The sequence below is a fragment of the Oncorhynchus masou genome, chromosome 31 (genome assembly GCF_036934945.1).
Source record: "Oncorhynchus masou masou isolate Uvic2021 chromosome 31, UVic_Omas_1.1, whole genome shotgun sequence".
Classification (NCBI taxonomy): domain Eukaryota; kingdom Metazoa; phylum Chordata; class Actinopteri; order Salmoniformes; family Salmonidae; genus Oncorhynchus; species Oncorhynchus masou.
The window spans coordinates 61,241,509-61,250,176 of record NC_088242.1 but is presented as its reverse complement, the minus strand read 5'-3'; the positions used below and the strand labels follow the sequence as shown (position 1 = coordinate 61,250,176).

The window sequence follows — 8,668 nt, the reverse complement described above, 5'->3', positions numbered from 1 at the left end:
GCTAGAAGGTTGAGGGTTCGAGACCTGCTCCCCGTTGTTTCATTACACTATTGTTAATTACTAGCTCGCTAGATAATGCGTGTTTAATTTGTATTCTTGCTGTATTTAAATATCCGGTAGCCAACATGTATGTGGCGCAAGAAAAGTATCCATTCATCTCAAGACAAGGGTTAAACTATTCTAAAGGTAACTACATTTCCAATAAGTAATCCTGACGCATTATTTTCAAGAATCCCATTTCTTAACTTTTTTTTTAGGAAGAAACTTAGGAAAAACATTTCCAATAACATTATTGAGGAATAGCAACTTTGCTTAATAACTTCTAAAGTTAAGGAAAAATGGCAGTTAAGAAGAAATGTATTATTTTAAGAAAGTTTTGTGAATCCAGCCCCAGGACCTCCACATCCGGCTTCTTTACCTGCGGGATCATCTGAGGCGTGCTGAAGAGTATTTTTTGTTTCGAATAGAGCCCTTTTTTTGTGGAAAAAAACGCATTCTGATTGGCCGGGCCTGGCTCCCCAGTGGGTGGGCGTATGGCTGCTCCCCTGTCCAGTCATGTGAAATCCATAGATTAGGGCATAATGAATTTTAAATTGACCGATTTCCTTCTATGAACTGTAACTCATTCAAATGTTTGAAAATGTTGCGTTTGTGTTGTTGTTCAGTATACATGCAGGTATTGTGACCTTTCTGGCTGGGGGTGGAAACAAAGCTTGTAGTTTACTGGCTAATGCCTGGCTACTGTAGCTAACGTTACTCTCAAAAGAAAAGTTGCTGATGGAAGCTGGGTAGCTGCGGTGTTAGAGATAACAGACACACAAACAGCAAGGTACGTTGTAAATTGGCTAACATAACGCTAGCTATGTTATTTAGCTAAAATCGATATAATTGTTTATGTAAACTCCAACTATTTTGTGTTATCGCACAATTCAAATAGAAAGGAATTCTACATTACATTAAGTCATCTCCAACTAACAAATTAACGTTAGTTAGCTAACTAGTGTTCTAATTATCTAGTAACTAGCTAACGTTAGCTAGCCATGCAGCTTCAGTCAAGATGAGTGATTTAGCTAGCTAAAAGTTGGTTGTTGTTTTTCGCTCTTGCACTCATAAAGAAAAGTGTTTCGCGTAGCAAGTGGAGTTTAAAATGGAAGTGAAGAGGGAGCATATTTTGCTAAAACATGTAGATAATTTAGCTAATAGTCTATGCTCGTGGTTGCTATCCTAGCTACACAGCTAGTTGCCAAACGTCAACTCAGTTAGACTGGTAGCCTGTTGCCACGTCGTCACTCGGTAAACGTTAGATAACTCGAACAACTTTAAAATTGAACATATTTTGTATGTTTTTCATTCATGGGCACGGCCATTTTAACTAGTTAACTAACGTTAGTACTACAAGTTTGACATTTAACTAATATAACTAAATTAACTCCAGCTCCACACCTTCAACTTCAAGAGCCATATCAATTGATTTTCCACAAATTGGGTCTACTGAATCTAGATTAATGACCGCATGGCTGTCTGACGTTATATGCCTACTGGGTGGCCATATAAACTGTTTTCGATTGACGCTTACTAAATACAATTGACAAACCCTTTTATTGTGAAATGAATATACTTTAGCCAGCACGTCCATTTCTAATTTCCATTCTAGTACTTTGACTAAGGATAGTCTAATGAAAGCTTTTACACAATGATGTATCTCCGTGTGCAATGCGGGGACATGGAGTGCAACGTTTGCTTATAGACGAAGGTGGACTAGCATAGTTTACTTTAGTGTTAACCAGAAGATTCAACCTACTTGCTTACAGCTAAGCAAGCACTATGATAGTACAGCCTTCCTGTGTAGATTAAAAGTGTTTGTAAATTAAATCCAATTTTATGGGTCACATACACACATTTACCAGATGTTATTGCGGGTGTATTACAGTGCTTCTCAAATTTAACCTGGAGTGCCAGAGAGGCGTTATTAATTCAGGGCGTTGTCAGACTGTTTGTAAATTCTGGCCTATCTGAGCGCTCTAACCTACATCAATCAAGCACCCAAGCTAACATTGGCTAGCTACTTCCTGACTCAAATTAGAGAACACCTCACTCTGACCATTTTACTCGCCTTAGCGGAGCTGGTTAGGCTGTTTTCATGTTATCCAGAGTGTTGATGACTAACTGCTGTTTGCAACAATTTAATTGCGCTTTATTTGCTGACGTTTACTGACACCGGCCATATTCAATGGGTGTTGAGGGTTCGTAAATTCGTCAGTTATTCTGCACTCTGGTACACTCAGATGAAAGTGCTCTGAAATTGGAGTAGCCAGGGTGAATTTACGAAAGCACCCCAAGACAACGTGGAGCCGGCACGAGATATGGCTCGGAAAGCGTACCTTAATCCACGGATGAGAAATGCGTTGTACTCTGAATTGGTCCATTATCTCAACTGTTACACAGAGAATTTTAATTTTACCTTTATTTTACAAGGCAAGTCAGTTAACTCGTGATACTCCCCACCCCGGATCCGGGATCGTGAATAAAGCCTCAGGCTCATTAGCATACGCAACGTTAACGATTTCTGAAAATCGCAAATAAAATGAAAATAATGCACCTGCTCTCAAGCTTAGCCTTTTCTTAACACTGTCACCTCAGATTTTCAAAATATGCTTTTGAACCATAGCAAATCACTAATTTGTGTAAGAGTATGCTAAGCTAGCTTAGCATTTTGAGTAGCATTTAGCACGCAACATTTTCACAAAAACCAGATAACCAAATAAATAAAATCGTTTACCTTTGAAGAGCTTCGGATGTTTTCAATGAGGAGACTCTCAGTTGCATAGCTAATGTTCAGTTTTTCCTGAAAGAATCTTTGTGTAGGAGAAATCGCTCCATTTTGTACATCACATTTGGCTACCGAATCGAAAATTCAGTCACCAAAACGTCAAACTTTTTCCGAATTAACTCCATAATATCGACCGAAACATGGCAAACGTTGTTTAGAATCAATCCTCAAGGTGTTTTTTCACATATCTCTTCATTGATATGCAGTTCGTGGAAGCCTGCTTTCCCCTCAGAATCGCATGGAAAAATACCAGCAGCTGAAAAAGACGCACCAATTTCGATGGAGGACACCGGGCGGACACCTGGAAAATGTAGTCTCTTATGGTCAATCTTCCAATGATATGCCTACAAATACGTCACAATGCTGCAGACACCTTGGGAAAACGACAGAAAGGGCAGGCTCATTCCTCTCGCATTCACAGCCATATAAGGAGACAATGGAAACGGAGCCTCAAAAATCCTGCTGGTTTCCTGGATGCCGTTTCATCTTGGTTTTGCCTGTAGCTCCCGTTCTAGGGCACCCACAGAGAATATCTTTGCAGTTCTGGAAACGTCAGAGTGTTTTCTTTCCAAAGCTATCAATTATATGCATAGTCGAGCATCTTTTTGTGACAAAATATTGCGCTTAAAACGGGCACGTCTTTTTATCCAAAAATGAAATAGCGCCCCCATAGCATCAAGAGGTTAAGAACAAATTCTTATTTTCAATGACGGCCTAGGAACAGTGGGTTAACTGCCTGTTCAGGGGCAGAACGACAGATTTTGTACCTTGTCAGCTCGGGGATTTGAACTTGCTACCTTTCGGTTACGAGTCCAATGCTCTAACCACTAGGCTACACTGCCGAGAAGATAGTTTTTTCCAGAAATTAGCAATTTCCTCCTCATGCTAGGTAGTAGAAGCTGCAGCAGCAGTTTTGGAATGGCATTGTCAGCCAATCAGCACCTTTGTTGTTCAGTGTGACATGTCATTCCATAATGGCTACTGCTAGCTAGCATGAAGATGAAAAAGGAAGTTTACTTAACAAGCAGTTGTTCAGTATTCTCCGTGTAAAAGTTGGGATAATGGGACAGTTCTGTGTACACCCCATTTCCCATCACTAGATTGAGGTACATTTTCCAAGTCATGTCTCACACCTGCTCTGCATTGTTTTATTTATCTACACGAAGGTTGTCCGATCATAGTGCAGCTGTAGACAAGCTGGTCAGATCAACTGGCTACTGTAGTGTGAAGTTCAGTTTGCCATTTTTACTGCCACATAGGCCTATAATAGGCTACATGTGCGTAGCTGGGCTATTGCGCAGCACATGCATTTCAACATTGTAATTAGGCTTATGAGAATGTTCAAAGGCCCTCAGCAAGCATATAATGGCCATGTTGACTGTTCAAGACTTTTCTACTAAGAATAAAGACAGACATGTCTTTGCATTAGTATCATATCAAAATCACACCTTTTTGTCTGTGTATAGTAGTGCCCCTTGGAGACAGTATACCCAAAAAAGTGGACTTCTAAATATTGCCGAAATAGATGATGCACCCCAATATCCATCACAACCGTTATGGATATCATGCCGCTAAACGTGAGAGGATACTGACAATGGAAAGAGAAACCTATTATAAACAATATAAAATCTTGATGAAAGTTAGCATTACAGAGAAAGTTGAGCCGATGTAGCCTAAGGTGCATGTTTTACAAAAACTTTTCCTACGCTATGGATGTTACATTGCCGCTCTGGTTTTGAAAGGTTTTTGTTGAGCCTACTTTGCAGGTGGTGCAGTTTGTCAGAAAAAGGCAAAAAACAGCAGTGCTTGAGTGAAATCAATTTATTTAAATGTTCTTTATTTTTTTTATCTTGTTGAGTTGAACATTGCTGAGACAGCCAGGGGGAAAACAGATGATGGTTAGGCCTATGAGCAATCATTCTCCATCTTGTTTTTCAAGAACTAGCCACTAACTGCCAGAGGATTTTTTTTTTCCTGAAGAGATAATATTGGGGAATTGGTTGACTTTACCTGTTTTCCCTCCTGCCTAGAGGGAAGATGAGTCAACGTGAGCAGCAGGATAAAGTCCCAGCATACCTCAAAGATGAGCCTCCAGCAGGTCAGTTCAGTCTCCTTAGTGGCCACTCACATGCTGATGAACATTAAATGGACATTGATTTAAAAAAATGTACACTGACACTCAGTAACGTAAAGGGGATACTTAGCTGCACAACTGATTGCATTCAACCAAAATGTGTCTTCCACATTTACCCTAACCCCTCTGAATCAGAGAGGTGCGGGGGCTGCCTTAATCGACGTCCACATCATCAGCGTTGGATTTTAATTTCCTCACAAATTAGAAGTTGAAAGGATCTCTGTCTGAAGCGTTTGTATTTGTGTACCACTAGGTGGCATTACCGTTCCATCTTCTACACTGTTATTGGTTCTACAGTTTCTGTCTAGCCCACCACACACTGATTATTTTGTCATTCAAAGCAATGAGGGCTATTGAGGGCCGCCATTACTATTTTTAGTTTTGCCTTTCTACTGGGGCTACTACTGTATAATGTGGTCATAATGGCCAATTCTAAGCAGAAGTCATGGTTTGACACACACTTTCATGTAGTAGCCTATTTATCATTCTGTGCCGTATGGAACAGAGAACATTTACCATAAGTTGGGAAGTTACTTGGTGTTCCTCTGCTTAACTTCTCTCAACACTAAAATCCTATTGTCTCTCATCAGACAGCAACAAGGATCACCCAGCGCCCCAGCCAGGCATGTTCTCCAGAGTGACCGGCGGCCTCTTCAGTGTCACGAAAGGTGCTGTGGGAGCCACTGTGGGTGGGGTTGCCTGGATAGGAGGGAAGAGCTTCGACTTGACCAAGACCGCTGTGACCTCGGTGGCCGCTGTACCTGGCATCGGGGTGGGGCTGGTGAAAGGAGGGGTGTGTGCTGTAGCAGGAGGCGTTTCTGCAGTAGGCTCAGCAGTAGCCAGTAAAGTTCCTATTGGAGGGGGCAAGAAAAAGGACAAGTCTGATTGAGTGGCGGAAGACGGTGCATTTTGGGTATTGTGCATGTCGTGTCTGATCCGCCTACAGTCTGGAGGGCTACGGAGCAATCCAACAATGTCGTGTGTATTCACTTTTCATGGAGGGCTCGACACTCTGATTTGCGAGTGTCTATGGACCACTCCCATATTATATGACCTGGCCACTGAGGGCGAGATTAAATAAAGAGTTTTCTGTTCAGCAGTGCAGGGGCCACCACACCCATCTTTGTCTGTAATATAAACCAGTGCCTCAAACTGTTGAAATATGAAATGACTGACTGAATGTTGTATTTGTTGTAGATAGAAGCCAACGAAGAAAACATTAAGCCTATTTTATTGCGTAATATTTGTTCCATCTCTCGGCCACCGTTGAAGAAACATGCCATGAACATATACCATGTTTAGGCGCTGTTCATGTTCATTGCTGTGTTTGTTGAAAACTTGAACGTCACCTGGCAGTCAGACAATCCGTGATCAATGACTAGCCCGGCACCTCTGACAGAACATAAAGAGGATCTCATGGGGGGGTTGGTACTGGGCCTGCACAGGGGGGTTTACCACTGTGATCCCTGGGCTGTGGCGGAGTTCAGATTGAAGAAGCCAGCACCGGGCTGTTCCAACAACCGAGGCAGCGCCTTGTTGCAAAAAGCATCGGTAATGGTGGGGAGTTGATGGCTCCACTCCATCTCTCTGATTGATTCTGTTTCTGAGATTACTGACTCTGCTTCTGGGGCCCAGCAGCCCAGCTTTGGTGCCCTCTCCCACAACAACACTCATCACTCTCCCTCTGCTCCCTGAGAATTACTGTGGCACTCTGGGATTTTAATGCTGCCTGCCAGGGCTACGGGGGACTAAACACTCTGCTCAGGAAGTCAATGTTCCTGGCTATATGTTTATGCTTGTGGAAATTGTTTTCATTTTTCCCTTCTGCTGTTAAGTATATGATTTGAATCTCAAACTCCCCGTTCCTGATGTGATGGGGATTTTTTTTTCATTCCGGAGGGATTTTTTTTCATCCACCAGGGAAATTCTCTAAAGGGGACATGTTCCATTAAAATGTTTCTTCTGAGAGTTTTCTCTAGTGCGAGTAATGTACTCATGTTTTTCAATGACAGTAGTTTTAGGATGCGTTTACCCTTTGATGGTATGGAATTCATGTTTTCACTGATGCTGCGCTGTCACTGCCCTTTCTGTTGCTTTCTTTTGTTCTTTCACTACTGTACACGCAGTGTATGTGGACTAAAATCTGGTAGGATCAAGGTGCCTTATTCCAACACGATAGCCTGAACTACAGTAACATATTCCTTTTTGATCCTACCAGATTGTAGTTCACATACACTGCGTGTACAATACATTAAGGACACCTGCTCTTTCCTTGACATAGCTTTCACCTGGTCAGGCTATGATCCCTTATTGATGTCACCTGTTAAATCCACTTCAATCAATGTAGAGGAAGGAGAGGAGACGGGTTAAATAAGTATTTTTTTAAGCCTTGAGACAATTGAGACTTGGGTAGTGTATGGGTGCCACTCAGAGGGTGAATGGGGACAGGGTATGGTAGTAGGTAGGTGCAAGGTGTACCGGTTTGTCAAGAAATGCAAAGGACATCCAGCCAACTTGACACACCTGTGGGAAGCATTAGAGTCAACATGGGCCTGCATCCCTGTAGAGCACTTTCGACACCTTGTAGTGTCCATACCCCTACAAGGTTGTTTTTAGGGCAAAGGGGGGGTGCGCAACTCAATATTAGGAAGGTGTCAATGTTTTGTCTACACAGTGTATTGTACTACTGGCAAAAAAAAATAACTAGGCTATTTTAGCATTATTCATGTAGGCGTTGCCTAATGTTATAGCTATTAGAAATACAATGTATTCATATTTTTAATATAGTGCTCTATCAAAGGATTTCACTATTAATCAGTGGCTTCTTTAAAAGTGGAGTGCACTGTGCTACAAAACATTGGTGTGAAGGCTACACCTTTAACATCACATGGATATTTATTTTGTTCAGGATTTGTCTCCTTCATAAATCGCCTTTCCAGGTTTCACCTCAATATTTCATGAACCTTTCATTCATTCCATGCGTTGACTGTTGGATACAGGAGTTAAGGCTGAGGGATTTCAGACTGATCCTTCTACAATTTAAGGGATTTCCTCTTGCGTTTCCTGTCAATGTGCTGAAGGTGGAATTGAACTTGTATTTCAATATCATTTTATAATAAATAAATCAGCCTTTTTTATCAGATCTATTGTTTTGCTCGTTTGTCATTACAATTTTGATGACGTGAATAAGAACTAGGCTACTCAATTGTGGTTCCTATATTGTTTGGCTAGTCGGCACTGCAGAGATTAATTCTAGCTCCTACCCCTCCATTCACTAATCTAAAATGTGTGTGTTAAGCCAATACAGCAGTGGGCCCACCTAGCCTGCAAATAAGATCATGCCTAAATCGGAAGTAGTGCCTACTTTCCTTGATACAGCTATCCAATCCTTTCAAGCAGGCTACAAATTACAGGGGGGGTGCTCAACTTCCTTGAATGAGACATTAGCTCTCCAACATGCAACAAAAGTAACGTTTTGGGTGGGGTTCTCCTACATAACGCTAATTGAACCATTCTATGCTTAAAATGCAGTGGTACATATGTTTTAGTGGTAAATATGAAAAATAACTATGTGGCTGCACAAAGTCTCGCTGTCCACGAATGGTACTGTTGAATTTCCTTTTAACTTCCTCATTTTTACAATTTGTTGGCCTTGCATCTTGATAAAAAATTGCCTAATATTCCAATACATTAGATTTATCCCA

At 41.4% G+C, this 8,668-nt stretch overlaps 1 protein-coding gene across 1 annotated transcript; it reads left to right on the top strand.

The window, feature by feature from the left end:
• Nucleotides 1-463: 463 nt before the first annotated feature.
• LOC135524231 (transmembrane protein 263) lies at nucleotides 464-8,106 on the top strand. The gene is made up of 3 exons (XM_064951585.1): nucleotides 464-829; nucleotides 4,861-4,928; nucleotides 5,555-8,106. The coding sequence occupies exons 2-3, from the start codon at nucleotides 4,868-4,870 to the stop codon at nucleotides 5,851-5,853; spliced, it is 360 nt and encodes a 119-aa protein (XP_064807657.1). The 5' UTR covers nucleotides 464-829; nucleotides 4,861-4,867; the 3' UTR covers nucleotides 5,854-8,106.
• Nucleotides 8,107-8,668: the final 562 nt, after the last annotated feature.

Excerpts from the sequence above, each read along its gene's own strand:
- LOC135524231 (XM_064951585.1), top strand. The coding sequence starts at position 4,868 with ATGAGTCAACGTGAGCAGCAGGATAAAGTCCCAGCATACCTCAAAGAT. Across the intron at positions 4,929-5,554 it reads CAAAGATGAGCCTCCAGCAG|ACAGCAACAAGGATCACCCA; the intron begins GTCAGTTCAGTC and ends GTCTCTCATCAG.